The sequence below is a fragment of the Folsomia candida genome, unplaced genomic scaffold, assembly GCF_002217175.1.
Source record: "Folsomia candida strain VU population unplaced genomic scaffold, ASM221717v1 Fcan01_Sc001, whole genome shotgun sequence".
NCBI classification, from domain to species: Eukaryota; Metazoa; Arthropoda; class Collembola; order Entomobryomorpha; family Isotomidae; genus Folsomia; species Folsomia candida.
Window position 1 is genome coordinate 10136410 of NW_019091193.1, and position 19285 is coordinate 10155694.

The following is a 19285-nucleotide window of genomic DNA, read 5'->3' on the forward strand; positions in this document are numbered from 1 at the left end:
AAAAAAAGAATTGGGCTTCAAATTGACAAATGAAGAATGAAGGTGCTCAAAAAGTTAAAGAAAGATAGCTGCTAGGGCTGTACATATGTAATTCAGCAATATTTTTTGCGAATGTGAATGTTGATTGGGTTGCAGAGAGGAAAAAGCGAAGCAATGAACTACCAAAATTAAATTGAGTGAGTCTGCCACATTATCATCAAAATCGTAACGCATTGTTTCGCACCTGTCGATAATATTCCTCTTCTGCAATTACCTCCAATCTTCCACCTGTCTCTATCAATGCTATTGAGCATAAATTAACTGCTCTAAAGCATTGTACATTGTGCACGCCAAATGAACATCTTCTCTGCGAGATAAGATGTTGCAGTCAGACTGTCACTCGTAAGCATTTATTTGATCTCAATCTCATCGCAAATAAATCATGTTTCCGTTATCTCAATTTTGCCAATTTCTCTTCTGCATAAAGTGTGTGCAATACTTTTTAAGCACAGTAATTTAATTACAAACAATTAAAAAAAGTTCTTTCAATCTTGGGCTTTATCGTGGTTGTTTACCGATGTATGCATGCATGTATTATGTAAGGTTTAAACATGTATTAATGTGTAACATGCATACATATCTGGTCATAAATGACCTGAACGGTTGAGAGTAGGACTATTGCCTAATTTGCTGTTTTGTCGCTCTAAAAGCAAGCGCATAACTGGAAAGCAAATCATCAAAGAAAACAATGAAATGGACTACAAGCTCTCAAAAACTCATAACAAAGTTAGGTAACAGCTTACTTACATATTTCACAGTTTTTATTATTTTGTATTTTAATTTGCTGCGGCGTACATAGCATAATATGTACACCTGTTGCATACCTGCAAGTGTGTATGGGAACTTTGGCCCCATACTATAACTATGTAATAACTAGCATCTAGTACACTCTTGATTGACAATAATCTCAAAATGCAAGTACGATAAACAAATTCTGCAAATGTAAGGATACAGCATCACAATTTCTACTCTCAGACCAACGTAAGTATGTAAGGTGTATCCCCGTAGGCAAAATTTTCTACAACTGCAATTACTTCCCCTCCACCTCAAAGGCTTTTAAGAAGTACACACAACATCTCGCCATTACTAAACATCATCTACACCTCTATGCAGCCACATTTTAAGCCAGTTTCAATTCCACACGGTGCAGTCATTCATCGAGTCTCACAAGAAGAACACCTTACAAAGTGGATCTACGAAAGAACTACCTTGAAGAAGTCAAAGTTTTTACCATAAAGCATTCATAAAAAGCTTTTGAAATTTCAGGAAAAAATGTGTAGTGTTTTAAAATAAGAAAAGTGATTCTGCGCTTATTTATACACGTATTCATCCGAAGAAATTCATCTCATTTGTGGTACAAGCCGACACTTTAAAACTGACAGCGAAAATTGTTCTGACGTTTATGTTGAGTATTTTGAGGTACTGAAAATATTGCGATAAGAAGTGAATAAGCAGAAGCGCAAGGGTGAGGTGCAAAGGAAAATTGGCCGACGTTGTGCTGTTTGGCACCATTTCTTATTTTCTTGAATCAATTGAATTGAATGAAATGTGTGTTTGATAAGTGATCCGTAGCAGATCCTTTGAACCATTTCACTTTTGAAAGTTGCAGAAACTTATTACAATAACATTATACGACACACTAGCGAAGCAAAAGTTTTACGACGTGAATTTGTCACCTCCTACATACGTACTTACATACGTGCATAATTATTTGTTTTTTGTGTTCTGTATCAGTGACCATCTCATGAATATGGGTTCACTGGACTACTGACCATATCGTAATATTGGATCGTTGCACATGTAAGTTTCCATTTATTTTATTCGTGGCAATATGTTACACAAAGTTATCAAATCGTATTTTATACATAAGGATATGCAATAACGAAATGGTATTGGTTCTTATGTACAAGTCCATGGTACCTATACACATATAAAAAAAATTGTCTTTATGATTTGTCATTAATGATCTCACATCCTGCTGGTGATTTAGTTTCATAACGGTTCGGTACTTAAGAGACAAGTTCATTTAAGGGGTACTTGTACAACTCTGTATCTTGGCATTTCCTACATGGTTTCTTCTGGGGATCCCAACCGTTAATCAGCAAACCCAAACCCAAGTAAGCTCTTTTGTCCCTCAAGTGAACCCTCGACCATGGTGAACACCTCTTAGCTACAGTGTCAAATGAGTCAAATGTATGTAGCTGTAAACGTATGGCTTGGGAATTCCAGAGAAGATGAGCTTCACTTTCACATTCTATGTACTTCTGGGTTATTCCATACGGGACATGACTCTCTGTTCAAAGAAGTTTCGTATGTTTATTATGTGCACTGTTAATCGATGATTGCATGTGTGCAATAGACAAACAGAAAAGGTTGACCGTGTCAACGGACACGATCCATGTCTTGGAAAAGGATATTTGAGATAAACTCTCTGAATTATTTATACTCTATTTATACAGATGATTGGATATGTTTTGTGGCAGTTTGTGTTATCCTTTTCAAGTAAATTATTTTCACAAAGTTCAACAACTCAGACACAGCATTAAAATTTAAGTAAAAAATTGTAACTGAGAATATAAACATAAAAATAATTCATAGCTCCGTGTACCTGAGACTAACCAGAATTTTTAATAATCCTTACAACACCGACACTTCCTTATGGGTTTGACATTGACGTTAAACTAAAGATCATGAACAATCTTGGTAAATGCATTCGGCTGGATTGAATGGGCACCGAAAAGCCATAAATTCTAGAATTTTATTGCAAAACCAGTAAATTAGAGTGGTAATAGACATGGATTTTTTGGTATTGCAATATATTGCAATAGCATTTCCTTAATTTCATACAGAGCTCGGCGGATATAGAAGGCAAACTTCTAAATATCCGTATTGCCGAAATATCACCATTCAATATCCAGATATCCAAACTCCATGGGTGACACGAGCTATGGTTTCATACAATCATACTGTTGAAACACGTTTCATGTATTTTTTTCAAGGAACATTTGCACATTAGCTTAATCGAGACAGAAACACGTATGTGAGACAATCTCCCACTGGTTTAATTCAACTTGCAACGAAAATTACGGCAAATTTACGGATTAGTTCAATACTGCGTGGGAGATTGATTGTCGTCACTTTTGCTATTTGTGGTTCTACTCTGTAAGCACTAAATACTTAATTCTTGTTTAGTTGTGGACATTGATTCTTTTTGTTTGCCATTTGCCATGCCCATTTAGCTGCACTTCAGATATTTTTAACCTTCACCAAATACATATACACGTTCTGGTGGGTTCGTGTGAGTAGAGCTAACAACAATGTTGTGGTGGTTCGGTTGAAAAGATAACGAGATCGAAAACCAAATTAATATAATACAGTTTGCTCGTTGAGTGTGTATCGTTACTCTCGATTGTTCAACTTTCTTCCTTTAAAACCATTGTAGCGGAATTGTGGTTTAGTTTAATGAAATTTCGATCAGGGTTAAAACAACTAATCGTAAATCTTCGTTCTTGATTTAACTAGATCATGTAAAATTTTGACGTATCCTTTATTTTACTCGCCGGTCTTTCAATCTAATCGTGCTTAACTAAAATCATAAATAATAACTATTATTGGTTTGTTCTATTAAGTTGATTGGCTGTGTATGACATGGTACCAAGGCATTAAGCAATTCTGTAATTGTGTTTCACAAAGCAAAATTCTACCATAATTCATAAGTACAATCGACTACAAAGAAATGTTTAAAAGTCGGCTAAATTGATAGAAAACACTCCAACACATACACCTCTTTCAAACCAATCCAGTAGCTGTCATAAAACGACGTAACGACGTCTAAATTGCACGTCATTCTTAGAAAAAGCAAGTTGCACATTCCCAGTTTCCGACTGATGATTAAAAGTCACTAAAGCTAACGTTGAAAAGATAATAAGGAATCTCGTGAATATATTGTTGTAGTATCTGTGTCGGTCATGTTGTAAAAATATTGCGATATTACTATTATAATCCTTGTAATTTTTGCAGCTTTTCTGATAATCTTGTGCACGTGATTTTTAAATGGAATTATGCAGGCATGACCTGTGATGCAAACACGTTATAGACATAAAGTTCTCCGTATGTTGTCTTTTGGTAATTCGCTAAATTATTCCCTCTGATAAACATAGTAAAACACACATGTAATATGAAATCCAAAATTTTGAGATATCACGCCCCATTTCTGTTTTCTGTCGTTGTTGGCTCAATTATAAGTAACAAGAAGTTGTACTTCTTTGCTCTTCTGGGGTATAAAATAAACGAACAAGAACGCAAGCATTTGCATACATAAATACAAAATCTGTAAAAAATAGCTAATTTATAACACTCTGAAGGATTGAGAAGGTGATACGGATTTTTCCTTGTATCCGGTAACATTGTTTTCAGAAATAGTTTATCGAGTAATGGAAATCTAATTCAAACAGTATACTTTTTATACGTGAATGAAAACTGAGTGTATTATTAATAAAGATTTTTATCTCTTCAACATGACACGAATATATGTACATGTACATACATTGCAACCCGTATTTAATTATGGGTACTCAAATTGACTTTTCTTTATAGATTGTCCAATGATGCGCTTAATCTGTGTGTATCTTTTCAACATAATCCACCTTGTTTTACATATATATATATTTTTTGACAGCTTAGCAATTTCTGTGTTGATCCCACCTCCAAACAAAATATGGTTTTGGGTGGTTCTTGCAAGTAAACAAGGTCTACTATGCTGAACGAAATAACCAACTTTTTTTTTGGAATAGAAAACCTACAGCATGCATCGAATCAAATCTACCCTAAATAAGAACAAACCGTGACATTGCAAATTAAAGAAACTAACATTGATCACATGAACTTTTGCAATGTTTTAAGGGATGATTTTTATGGTCGACTGTTTATTATTCTATCATCCCAGTTTTAATAATTTGTCAAATAGAACGTGGAGTTCGCTTATAGATTTTTCTCAATTTTCAATAAAAGTTTACTGGAAAATGCTTATTGTTCCATTTATAGACATCTCCGCCAAGCTGATCTTTAGCAATTCTCCAATTTTGTCATCATCTCAGCAAATTATAAATAAATATCTAATAATTTATTTACTTTAGCAGAAAGTAATCATTAAATATTATTTCTGTTTACTACCGGATGTTAATGTTCTAAATTGGTTCGTGGTAGATAACCTATTAACCACATATAGTTACAAGCTCAATATTTTTTGCAATGTCAAAACCAGTACTGAAAGTAGCAAAATCCAATGATTTACATTGCTCGACTGACTACCAGTTCCACCTTTCCATTGTTTTTCATTTCCGCACGCGTTGCTCTTGTTGTTATGTGCATATGATGCCACATTAGACTACATTGAAATTGTGACAGACCACACAATTAAGGTATACTAACCGACATTCCACAACTTATTGCTTTTACCCATGAGGAATAACCTGCTTTATACTTGGATGCATATGCACAGAAAGAAACAGTAGAATCCTCCTGAAAAAGTGAACAATATCTTTATTACCATTATTACATGGCATTACGTTTTCCTTTGCAATATCACCTATATAAAATTCCTCACAAAATTTAAAATTCAGAAACCGGTTTTAGTTAGAACTGTCTTACGTGGACACACATGCACGTAACTATTTATACTAGGACAAGACACAAACGTACACTTATTCGACGAAAATGTATAACATTTGGAATTGCAAAGTGGTCGAACGTTTTGTAACTGACGACTTTTAATAATTCAATATTCAGCGATCTTAGTTCGCAAGTGTGAAACAATGGAAGGAAGTGCATATGTGTATGCATGGATGGTGCATGGGGAATAAGATGTGGAAATGAGTCACTCCTGCTAATCAGAATTGCAAATACTAGGACTTGTGCAGTTCACATCATCTTCCTTCTTCACAATTGATGAGGAATGCAAAAATAAGAATATGAACTATTGGGAGTTATTGCAGGTACTATAGGCAGATGTGCATCTGCACTCTCCAACTGCTTGATGGTATGTTTATATAGTAAAGTAATTCAGTAAATGGTCATGCTCAACTTCATTGTCCTGTTGTCAATAAAGACGTGAGGAAGAGAAAGTGAGTGAGTGAAGTGATTCAAATCAGGCAGTGTGTACAGATATAAATTTGAATTCGATTTTGTGAATAAAAGTGTGATTGCTTTGCTAAATAATAAATATGTGTCGTATCAACTCATCTTCCGAAAATAACTAGCAAAACAGAAAGGGACCACTGCTGAGAATTTCAGCTTCTCGCTACATAGCATTTTTTGCCTCTTCAGCAAACACGTGAAATTATAGCAGGTCTGTTCATCATTTAAAGCTGCTTAGAATTAGTCAAAAGCATCAACAATAAATTAAGGATAATGAACGCTTCATCATATATGTAAAAGTAACCAACATTTGTAAACTACGCTTAAATTGCGTGGGCCCAGTGTGAAATTTCGGTGAATGTTAAATTACTGTAATAATCATTCCAAAACTCTCACTCTTTAAACTAACGGTGAACAGTAAGTAAAATCACAGGCGAGTGGTTACTCGTACGACTGGGGTGTTTGTAAAAAATATCGTATCATTTAATTTAGGATTCGTAGATTTAACAGTAAAACAATAAATACGTGAAAAAGAACTCACAGAATCGTGAGCAATTTGTTGACATATTTATTCACTGAGATTTAGCTAAATGCTGGATTATATTATTATAAGATTATGCACAGATAGTGTTAAACTACTATACGCAAAAAAAATTTGACTCTCACAAATCTCATTGTCAGTTTGATATTTATTTTTCTAATTCCCTTCATTAAAACATGGGCATTTAAACGCTTCACCTGCCACTCTGTCTGCACTCGTGTCATTATACTGTCGCTAAAAAATATATGTTTTAATATTCTTGTGAAATTCTCCACAATTATGGGCACCAACCAGTGAGGGATTTTAGCTCGAAGCTAGAGGTAGCAAATTTTTTGAAGCATTTTGTGACTTTACAAAAGGGCCAACAGGGACGAGTGAAATTGGAAACATTTCTTGAAAGGATTTCAACAGTGAAACAAGACAATTTGTAATTCAACTGCGAATGAAATGAGACTCACTGGGCTTAAGGTTGTGTAATTTGTGTTGTCAACAATTATATCAGCAGCAGCAGCAGCGGTCTCTGAATATAACCAGGCGAGAGATTGCTGATTTTGAGGACCAATTCAATAGAGATGGTCACAATGTAATGAAATTGATGTGCTTGCATTTTTGAATAATTCGGAATGGTTGCAATACCATTATTCTGTTTTCTTTTTTCTGCTGACTCCCCCCGAGTGTTCAAGGTGCCAAAATTTAATAAGTTAAAATGTTACTAAAATAGAATAAAACTACTTTTATTAGCTATTCCAAGTACGTAAGAAATTCACAATCAATTCGTTGCATGGCTTGAAACAAATTTTAGATTTTTTTTGTTGCTGCTAAATTTTCAGTGAATGAACAAACAATAAATTGCACGTGCAAGAAGGCTGTCTTTCTAAAAATAAATTATTTTGGATATGTATTGACTGGACTTTGTTCGATATGGTATCGCACACGTACATATCTATTAAAAACGTGGCATCCTATAATATAGTTACTTAACTGCATGAGGAGCATTAATTAAAAAATATATACAATGAATTTTTGTATGGATTGCGTTTCCTCCTTTTTGGTCTTTTCATGTATGCTTAACTTGGAAGCATGACAGATTCAAACACATTCAGTCAGTCACACATGATTAAATTCATGTGCAATGAATGAAATCGCAATATCTTTGGAACTTCTTTATGAGACGTAAATGGAAGAATAAAAGGAATGAAAAATCATTCCTCTGCGGTCCGTGCATTTGCTTGTGAGCTGTAAACTGAGCCTCCACACCCTTTGAAAATCAGCATAATTAGTTTCTGTCCATTGTTTTAAACGGTCTAATGTCTGACTAATCCCACCGTTCGAATCTATTGTACAGACGTCTGGTGTAAAAGACCATTGTTTGTGTAATGCATTTCAATATCGTATTTAAAATAGGTGGTGGCATTTACAATGTGTTTTCTCATTTTTGTAATGTGAAAGATTTCAACATTTGTGGAATTGCAACAATAATGAATTATTTAAGGCCAAAGGTCAATATGGTTCAATTTGATATTTATATGATCGTGAATTGATAAGGATGAGTAAAATTGCAAGTTCAAATTGTTTTCATAACTAAATTGACATTGGTTGTGTGCATTTACTACTTTGACTGACGTATGTACGTTGGTCGGTCGTGTCGAGCATTTCTTCAGAGCACTCAAGCGACAAGAAAACCTGAGAACGAGCGATGCTTATCTTTTGTATACGCACTACACGGTCACCACCACAAAGTTCATTTGTTATATGGCTTTCTTTTTCCTCACATACCCTTCACGACCAATTATTAGTAAAACCGTATATTATATGCATGTTTCTGTCTATAATAAGGCCTTGGCACATTATTTATGCCTGTTTACTGTTTACTCTGAAATTAAAATTTACTGTGTAGCTATAAAATAGGCGAAAATAAATACACATTGCAGCTACAGGTTCCAAAGTCTAAAAAATCTATCTGTCCCTCTAACAATCGGACATTAGCTTCTTGTGTAAATGAAGATTCCAGATAATTAGTGACATTTTTATAACAAGATACCCATAATCGATTTAATATTTCGGTTATATAGCATCAACGATACTTATGCACATACGTATGTTTAAACAAGAGAAAATCTTGTTATCTCACATGATTTCAACTGAAATGAGCCAATGTTCTTGATGATATCAGAAAATTTAACCATATCCATATATTTACATGTATGTTATGGGAATCACATAATAAGTAACTTATGGTCTACGTGCTATAAGTTACGCATATGTAAACAAATTAAAATTTCTTATATAATTCACACAAACCATCTTCGTCCAACAATGATCTGAAACAACAGAAACATGGCTTGATACATATAATGAGGTACGAATGTTTATCAGCATAAATAATCAACCATTTATTTAGTCTCCACCCTCTTCTGATTTTATAAGTTAATCAATATTTTGAGGCATTTACATATTCGTTCTGAAGAGCTAAATAACTTTTCAATATCAAAACTGATTAACGAAGAGTTTCACAATATTACAGGACATGTGTAACTGTGTTGCAGGCTTTTTGCTCATCATTATTATGCATTATCTAGGTTTCATGAGAAATATAATTCATAATTTCTTTGGTCGACGGAAACAATAGGAAAGGCGTGAATAAGCAGCCTTGACCCGCACTGCTGTCTGTGTGTCAAAGTACTCTGTCTGTAATGTTAAGATGGAGTTTAACCATTAATGGGAAATCTTTTTCTCGACGTAAATTATTATTATCCTCATAACCATCTTCTTAAGCAGTAATACTGCATGAGGAGTGCATTACGAATGCAACGCAACAATGTGGGAATTCTTTATCGTTGGTTCGTCAGGTTGTCTATTCCTTAATTGTTTATCTTGTTGGTAGATATTAGCATCTCATAAATCACTTCAGCTACTGCATCACTTTTTTTATTTCGTAATTAATATTGAATCGATATACCTGCGTACACATGTAAACGTTGAGGCACAACGTTTCATTTCACTCGCAGCTTCATTTCTGTAGCAAATGCTTATTTATGCAAGAATAAGTAGTTGACATCGGCGCTTTTCTGTTTTCTTTGTCTACATATAATCGAAAGCAATTTTGCGTACATCCGTTTTGTAACTGCCTGTGCGATAACTACATGGCAGCATCAATCATTATGAATAAATAAATAAGCATCCACTGAATAAACATGCTTCTTGCGAGTTCACGATACATGCATGGCTTGTTAAGCAAAGACGTGTGAGGTGGTCGGCATCCGGAATATCCCAAGTGAAAATCTAGGTCAACAAATACCCTCAAGCTAGCCTGACATTTGTCTCTTCTCAATAAACCTTGTGGCATGATGAGATCTTCTGCGAGTGACGTTAATAGGAGTGAGTGAGATGGACCAGGCCTGATATGCACACATGCATTAGGGGACATTGCATTGATTTATTAAGAATGACACGCATTTTTCACTTTCCTTACAGGTGAAGAATTTTAATGGCCCAATAACAGAGTTTGTGGCAATGTTATCTACGAATAAAATGGCGAATTGATTAAAGGAAAAGTATTTTTCAGATGTAATAAACTCCGTTCATCATCTCAGTTTTTATGGCTTTTTTGTTTTTTATACTGTTTGTTTATTAATAGATCAGTTTCTAAATTTTGTTTAATACAATGAAGCTGAACAGATTAGACATGACATAGTAATTGGTGCAGACTATTTCTTCAGATTTTTAGCAGAATATAAATTAAAAAACGTAATGACCCAAATGGACCCAAAACGCAAATTTCTATTGAATTCCTTTGAACATGTATACGTTTAAGCCTGTACAATTGAGTAATATTGGGTTTGGGGTATGTAGTTTAGGTTAGTTAAAGGTAGTTATTTTGATAAGATGTTTATTATTGTGGTTAACTCTAATCAACTCATTATTATTATTATTTGTTACAGATTTCATAGAGAGCCCAGAAGTTTTCAAGTTTCGACTCCTGACCAGCCACAAACACAATGGGGCGATACAGCCCCATAAGAAATGCGTCACGCCGATTGGAATCCAACGCCACTTTTATAGAAACCACTCACGACACAATCCCAAACAACAATAGAACAGTGATCATGGATTCCCCACCACCAGTGTACAAACCCTTTCGCGACAATGATGGCGAGTCCTCCCCGTCTACCCTCCCAATTTACGCCAAATCTCAAATCTGTGCTCGGAGAAAACAATGTGTTTCGTCGCTGCATAGGAAATCTTATTTTAGAAAATGCAATGCCATTATTTGGAAATTAGCCGCAGTATTTTTAGTCGTAGTACTTTCTTCTGAAACTCTTTTTTCCTATTGCTCTGCGGAGCCCGTTGTGCCAAGAAATGTGCGTACGCTGCCCACGCGAGTGACTTACGGAGACATAGAAAAGGCAAACAAGACCTGTTCTCCGAAAGATACCTGTGCACCGAGTCGACACGGTATACATATATCATTTGTATTCTGTATGCATTATTGATTTTTTATTAATCTAACCTTTGACCTTATCAGATCGGAATGGTGCCATGTTCAACGATATAAAGAGAAGAAATTGTTTTTGTGATAAGCAATGCATAGTGTATGACGATTGCTGCATAGATGCGACGTTTCGACGAGATCCGAATGTGACATACAAGAAGAGTCTAGATGTAATAAGATCTATGTACATATATAAAATCGGATAGGTTTTGGTAGTGCGAAGTTGCTAAATTCTAGGTTTTAATTGCAGGTCTTCCAGTGCGTTCAACTGAGACATTACGGATCTTACTATGTAAGTTCCTCATGTCCCCAAGTTCCTTGAACCTTACTGTTTCTGCTTTTTTAGATATTACAAACTGCTACTTTTCTCTTGTCCACACTGAAAGTGGCTTAAAATTAATGAGTAATAACTATGCTTTACAGATGAATTCCAAATGCCCAGCTTCATGGAAGGATGATATGGTAAGTTCCTTGACATGTCGTTATGCTATTGCATGTATATTTATATAATAACTGACCACTACATATATATTCTTACATATATGCTGAGGAATATTTAAACCATGTTTTTTCGTAAAGTGCATGGAAAATGTATGAGAAATCTAGATCCATTCGCTTTCAAAATAATTTAGCACTTTTATGTACATGGACAAGACCACAAGTGAATTTTACACGCTATGAAAATAGGAAATGTGCCGTTTTTTAAGTAGTTACTGATTAGATAATAATTGATGTACTGCTTAATCAGCTATAGCATCACAATTTCAATTTCAGTGATGATTGCTCGTGTCTGATTGATAATGATGATAATGTATCCATTTCTTTACTTTCCAATTAATAGACTTACTTACATTGTTCCTGAATGGTCTTTTCGACGACGTAGACCTCAGCAAGTAATCAATTTTGTTGAAACTGTTGGATGCTGAAATTCTGAAATGCGAATTACTCGATCAGTACTCGAAACTTTCCCTAATTAATTTCCTTATAAAGGAACGCTCAAAGTAGATTACGCAGTTGAGTGCATCTTGTAATTCATGATGATCATATAAATATATCCACATTTTAATTTATATATAAATATATAAATATATATGATTTTCCTTATGAAAGAGTTATGAGCAATCGTTGCATGTCTATTTTGGTAATGAATTTTTGATGGATGCTCATTTCAATGAATATCTTATAATTAATTGTGTGTACAAGGAAAACTTTGCAACATTTGGCAAAAAATAGCAATTTTTTTTTGCATTTGCATGTTTAATACTCTTTCTGGTTGATATTTCGTAATCACAAAAGGAAACATGCATAAAAACTTAAAATCTCGTAACTCAAATAATTCGACGAGAAAATCTCCGCCCACCAATTCATCAAACTAACAAACTGCAACGACTTTAAGTGTTGGGTTTCTACAAAACAATTTTGGAATTATTTGATGAATTATAAATATATGTAATAACCATCACCAGCGTCATCAATACTACAATGATGGACGGATGGCTCTCCCTAAAAGTCGATAATAAAACTCAAACGCATCTATGTACATACAGCTTTGAATATATATGCTAATTAAAGTGGACGCTCGTACGTTTCTTTACAATGATTTACAACATTTAACCGCAAATCATGTGCACAAACTAGACTGCTATTGATATTCGCAGGGAGGAAATGTCTTGATTATTTGGTTGCATCATATTTGAGTATAATGTCATCACCACAGATTTTTTATGTAAATAGTACATGTGAATATGTTACAGTAAGAGTAACATGTTACTTGTTAAATTAATCATTTTTGTTATTATGTTTTTTTAGATTAAAATGGGTTGCGAGGATCCCAAAGCCACTGCATTCGATCCAATCTCTTCGCTTCCCATAACAAATTTGCGGACTGGATTTACGTACAAAAACTATTTCTGTGCCCTGTGCAACAATCAAACTTTCACCGATGGGATGGCGATGTGGCAACCGCAATTGGAGGTACATATTTAATACAGAAACCACTTGAAATCTCGTACCTCTAATACATAGAGCTGATATGCAGCAGTGATAGTAGATATATACATGAGAATCTCAAAATATAACATATTTTTTCAGTGTCCTTCTGTGACCAACAAAGAGAAATTGGATTTTTCCAATCAAACTATAAACAATAAATTAACATATCGAGCAGGTAAGGAAGCACGTGCTTATTTACGAAGCTGCCTTCTTAATTTTGCGTAAAATTTGCATTTTATCACCTAAATATATGCATTATTTTAATCCAAATTCAGACCAAGGAAAATGGGGTCTGCAGTTATCATACGGAGATTATGAAATTTTCCATGCCTGTAATGTGAATGCCTTCATCCCTGGTAAGATATATATCTGCACATTTTACTTATCCGTTTACCCGTGTAATTTTTAAATAATACTGACTGTGCTTAGTTAACTAAATCAATATGATGATAATCAATTTCAGACAGTGTAACACATCTCGTAAGACCATGCACTCCCGTGATTAAGGATTGTCCTGCGAATTACAATAACACAGACGTAAGAATCTTATTTATGTACTTGTAATTTTATACTATGCTATTTTTTATATGCTTATGAAGGTATTACTGGGACAATACAAAATGCGACAAATAATTTTCTAGACTCAGATCAATAGTAGAACATTAAAAATACATAAGAAAGTCTACTTTACCAACTTTTCTTAGCAGACAATAGGCAAACATGCATACATTTACATGTTCTAATTAGGAGACGAAACATGCAACACATGGATTAAAACTATGCTTCCATACCATAACATAATAGAACAATGTAGTGCAATTTCCTACGACATCACAATTCTAAATTATACGTCAAATTACTTCCTCTCACAACAGATTCATCGGAAATGTCTTAGCTACACCGCCCAAGTATATCATCTTGCGGAAGGATATCGAAATGTCCACTGTGCTATTTGCAATGGCATTTCTGTCGAAATTCTTAGATGTGACTATCACTCGAGTCAAGGGCCAAGGAAATTTCTGCCTGGTAAGTAGGGGATCATGGGTCAATGGGGGCGAAGGGTTAAACTAATCTAAAATCGATCTTATTCTTCGCAGATTTTAATCCAGTGGCATTTTCATATCTCTTTGATTTGAATCCCTCGACCGGAAATGAAGTCGGCAGGACACAAAAATGCACAATTGCTCAAGTTTATGATCCCTTTTTTCAAAGATGTAGAGCAGTTCTTTGTGCCCCAGGTAAATTGAATTTATTTATGTGCATGTTTATCGATTGGTGTATTTATTTACAATTAGAATTACATCATTTTAGGCCAAATTTATAAAAACGAGCAATGCATCTCCGTGACTGTGTCAACTTGGAAACCAATGAATCCGAATCTTCCATCTGATATGCATGAGGAACTTGACGGAAATGATCTAAACCCTTTGGACTCCAATGTTTTAGAATCTACTACACCCAAGGACGGCAACACATCTGCAGCATCGAAGCGAGATAACTTTGAAATCTGCCCTAAAGTTATTCTTCAACGTTCAGAGTATCAAATTCTGGAGAATGGTAGCGTGTATGTGGAGCAATATGGAAAAGTGCTGTCGAAAAAGGACTATTCAGTGCAAGGCCACGATCGTTTGGTTGTGTGTGCTATCGAGACCAAATATTACACTGATAAGTTCGGACCAACCTGGGGATACCTTAGTTTTGTAGGGGTCCTCATTTCTGTAATTTTTCTCATTTTGCATTTGGTGGCATGTTTCTTGGTCCCGGATTTAAGAAATTTATCAGGAAAGAACTTGGCATCCTTGTGCATTGCGCTACTATTGTCTTACTCAATATTTTTGGGATTACCGTTTGTTTCAATTCCAAGTTCTTCATGTACCGTGATGGGAGTTGTGTTGTACTACGGGTAAGTGGAACAATTAGAACAATCAAACCAATTTACATTCTCTGTTTGCTGTACACATGTTACTATTTATCTCTCTTTAGTTTAATGGCGTCATTTTGCTGGATGCTAGTCTTGGCATGGGGTACGAATTATCTCAAATCCATTCCTACATATCGTCTCATTTCATTATACTCTACGATTTAAACTATAATTTTCTTCAGATGTGTCCATGACCCTTCGACGAGCAACCCAAGAATTACGAATTTCAACCGGGTCCCAGTGGACTAGATTCTTCTTTTACTCTACATTCGGGTGGCTATTTCCTGGAATGATGGTGACAATTGCAGGTGAGTGTGATGCTGAATAGTACATAATCACTGAGTCAGTTAATTAGTACATTTGATAACATTTAACGTATTTGATTCCAACGATTGCAGTTGTTGCCGAATTTCTACCTCCCGATGTCATGACATGGCCATACACTCCAAATTTCGGCGTCAACAATTGCTGGTTGGTCAATAATGATCATTGTCCCCAATTTTACATGATAAATATCTATTGAAATCGTTTTTAGGTTTGGTCAAAAGCCGGCACTGCTCATCTATTTTGCTGGACCGGTTGCCTTCATCTTGCTACTTAATCTGTTGTTATTCATTGATTCTGCAAAGGTACGTAAGAAACTGACAGTAACACGGACATAAACGCATATTTAATGATATATGCATGTATGCCCGTTATATAACAAGTTTTAACTTTTCTTTGAAAATGTAGGTTATCGCGTCCACCAGTATCGGGACTGCAAAAGCTAAAGCTTGTGGTCCATCACACAAAAATTTCCAGTAAGACAATGTTAAATGGCATTCTAGTTTATTTTCATATTTATGTATATGATTACGTAATCTGACTATATTGAGACCATGGAAGATTTCCCTTTGCATTGTTTTATAGAATTTTATCATGAACGCTCGTATGAAATTAAGTAAATCAAATTCAACAGTTGACAGCGGGCATGAAAGGAATATGATACAAAGCGTAGGAATTGCGGAACTAAATTACACCCTCAACGCGTTGATTATGCTCAAGCAATCTGACAATTTAGTTGCACCCACGAGTTAATTGAAATTGCACACTACATATATGCATTTGTGACATGTATTATTTATTGTATCATTTGTATCAGTATTATTTGTTTGTCATTTGTTAATGATACAAGAATAACGCTTATAAAGGTCAAAAATATGCTCATCGTTTTATGTTCGCTTGTCATTGGTTATGCATTGAAAGTTGTCTCCCACGGTCTCAATGATCTATATCACGAAGCACTTTCTTAACCTTTGTCAACTGCAAATCAGATATATGTAAATAGTAGTATTAAGTGCAGAAGCATTAATTTGTTTTTATTTTGCAGGTTATATGTCCGACTCGCTTTGCTCATGGGGATAAGTTGGTTAGTTTTCATATAATTTCTACATGCAATTGAAAAATATTAAAATGCAATAAAATTTCAAGGATCCTCGGTATCGTTGCTGGTTACGTCGATGTCCCTGAATTGTGGATAGTCTTTGTTTTCTTCAATACGTGAGTGATTGGTTACATTTTAAATTTCTATTAGATTTAACAGACACAAAATTGATGGTAAAACTTCATTTATTTATTTCAGGCTTCAAGGACTCTTTATTTTTGTGGCTTTCACATGCAGTGCAAAAACGAGGAAAGTTCTTCGAACTAAACTTTGCTGCAAAACTTCAGCCCCAACGGCGTCATGGACATGGACAGGCGGTGGCAATCACATGATGAGAACTACTTCTTCGTCCTCTGGAAACACAAAGAGGTCAGATTTGGAAGGACGCGACTCTTACGACTCTTCCCAGATATCTACGAATGTCCATCCCAATAGTCGCAATAACTCCCCTCCCCACCACCACAACGTGCATTACCATAATAATCATCACATCCACCCAAAGAATGCTACGTCCTCTCACCAGGCGCACCCACATGGCCATGTTCCCTCCCTCCATCACCCCTCCTTCCACACTTCTGTTGGGAATGGGAAAATGTATCGAAGTCCTTCCACTGAACTTTATCGTTCCTTGCAACAAAATTAGTACATTTGTATGTGGCTCATATGCTGATGATGCGAAGGATTGCCATGAATCTCTTTTTGTAGGTATTCACTTTTATGTACGCTACACAAAACATTTCACTTTTGCAATTGTTTAGTTTGGACGAAGCCATGCATAATATCCACCTTGTCCCAATTATTTACAAAGCCAGTTTTTTCTTGCATAAAAATATATACTTCTAAACCCTTTTTGTAATTCCTTGAATGTTATTCTGTTTAATTATGTAATGTAATAATGCAAGCACAGTTGTGCATTGTGTTAAGTTGTGACTTAGATAGTTTGATCCCTGTGGTTAATTAATTATGTATACACGCATTGGGTAATAAATATCATATATATAAATGTGCAAGATACACATAGATGTATGTATATTTAAAAATCGGAATAAAGTGTTCCATGATGAACAAATGACAATTAATTACTTAATTATTTTTTATTGAAAGAGATGAAAATACTTTAGTGAATTAGACACACAGCTGTGTAAACAATTCTAAAAATTCGTACAGGTGTGCACTTGTAATTTGTTTAGAGTATATAGAATTTGGAGATACAAATTATTAGATAGTGATGACTACTACTTTTTCTGTTTTTTCTTCTCTGCTTCCTCTTCCTTTTCTTTCTCCACTTCCTTAACATATTTGTCAATAATGTCGACATCCAACATCTAAAACCAAATATGTACATTAATTTTACATATATTGAACGATCTATAAGGAATATAATAGCACAACACTTTGAATCTTTTAGTACCTGCATCTTCTGATCTTTTCGCATAACTGCAATTTCCAAATTCTTGCCACCAGATTGGACAACCTCGAGCAAGGCACGAATTGCAAGCTTAACCGTTTTTTCTTCTGAGCTAGCCTCGTCCGCATTATAGTATTTCTCTAAAAATTCTCTCACCTAAATAAACCAAAATTGTATTAAGTACTAGTTGCTAACTACGATTGTTTCTATCAATTGCAATTATTGTATATATTGGAGTCGTACAGTTTTTGCATTTCTCCCAGTAGCATTAGCCTTCCACTCGTGATAAGTTCCAGATGGCTCGGTTTGATACAATCGAGGGGTTCCATCCTCATCAAAGCCTCCAATTAAACAAGAAATTCCAAAGGGACGTCTACCATTACTCTGGGTGTAACGTTGTTTTAATTCTGAAATTATTGTTATTTTCACAATAATTAAAATTAATTTTTATAAGATGCTGAAGAAAACGCGTTATTAAAAATGGATTTATGCTAGAATCACGACATTACCAGCAATATGGCGAGTAATGTATTCCAAAGAAACGGGATCTTCAACAGTTAAACGATGGGATTGGCATTCAACCCTGGCCCTATTGATGAGTATCCTGGCATCGGCAGTAAGCCCCGCAAAAGCCATCACGACATGATTATCCAAAAGACAAATCTTTCGCACAGTCCTCTCTTCTTGCAGTTTCGCCACAGACTTCTTCTCCACGCCCAGGACAACACAATTAGAGCCTCTCACACCAACCTATTCATGTCGAAACGAAAATTATATTAAATTCCTTGTGTAGATCTATTAAATAATAGTAGAACTAAACTCCGAACTTACAGCCGTCGAACCCTTTTTGACAGCCTCTTGTGCATATTCCACTTGAAAAAGGTGACCATCCGGAGAGAACACGGTGATTGCACGATCGTATTTTGAAGCCATTTTTCACTTTGTTTTGATAATTTTTCTTTGTGCCTGCAAAAACAATTTGTTTTAAACAAAACAACTTTAAAAAATTCTACATAAACAAATCTATATTATTCTTCCAACTATATCCCACTGAAATAATTACAACATTCAGTCAACATTATTATTTCGCTTACTTCTTACCTGTTTTGGATCAACTGTATTTTACTGTTAAGGTCAATAATTAATTATATGAATTTTAGCAATTAATTTGAGACACCGGCGATACAGAAATATCTTATTGCTGAGGCTTCTTCACACCATGAGAAAAGCTGAATCACGAAGAATGAAATTTGAGTTTGTGACATTTCTTTCTCCCACCGCACGATTTCCGCGCCGTATTTAGCTCCTCTGCTTATTTTACCCACAACAAAAAC

The 19285-nt window shown here is 35.0% G+C and overlaps 2 protein-coding genes across 3 annotated transcripts; one reads left to right on the plus strand and one right to left on the minus strand.

Annotated features, from left to right (window-relative positions):
* Positions 1–1141: 1141 nt before the first annotated feature.
* On the plus strand, positions 1142–17622 carry LOC110853753. 2 transcript variants are annotated; one of them, XM_022102076.2, is made up of 20 exons: positions 1142–1839; positions 10657–11170; positions 11241–11377; positions 11458–11499; positions 11631–11669; positions 13017–13181; positions 13299–13374; positions 13475–13555; positions 13663–13736; positions 14075–14225; positions 14297–14437; positions 14511–15102; positions 15183–15223; positions 15303–15428; positions 15519–15591; positions 15656–15749; positions 15853–15920; positions 16490–16528; positions 16591–16659; positions 16742–17622. In XM_022102076.2, exons 2-20 carry the CDS (start codon positions 10714–10716, stop codon positions 17184–17186), a joined length of 2910 nt encoding a protein of 969 aa, XP_021957768.1. In that variant the 5' UTR covers positions 1142–1839; positions 10657–10713; the 3' UTR covers positions 17187–17622. The 2 variants fall into 2 exon arrangements, with proteins under 2 accessions (XP_021957768.1, XP_035702495.1); XM_035846602.1 differs by lacking the exon at positions 1142–1839 and adding an exon at positions 6147–6385.
* Positions 17619–19211, minus strand: LOC110853763 (proteasome subunit alpha type-7). The gene is made up of 6 exons (XM_022102085.2): positions 19053–19211; positions 18783–18917; positions 18461–18701; positions 18195–18358; positions 17955–18107; positions 17619–17868 (listed from the first exon to the last, which is right to left on the minus strand). The coding sequence occupies exons 2-6, from the start codon at positions 18882–18884 to the stop codon at positions 17779–17781; spliced, it is 750 nt and encodes a 249-aa protein (XP_021957777.1). The 5' UTR covers positions 18885–18917; positions 19053–19211; the 3' UTR covers positions 17619–17778.
* Positions 19212–19285: the final 74 nt, after the last annotated feature.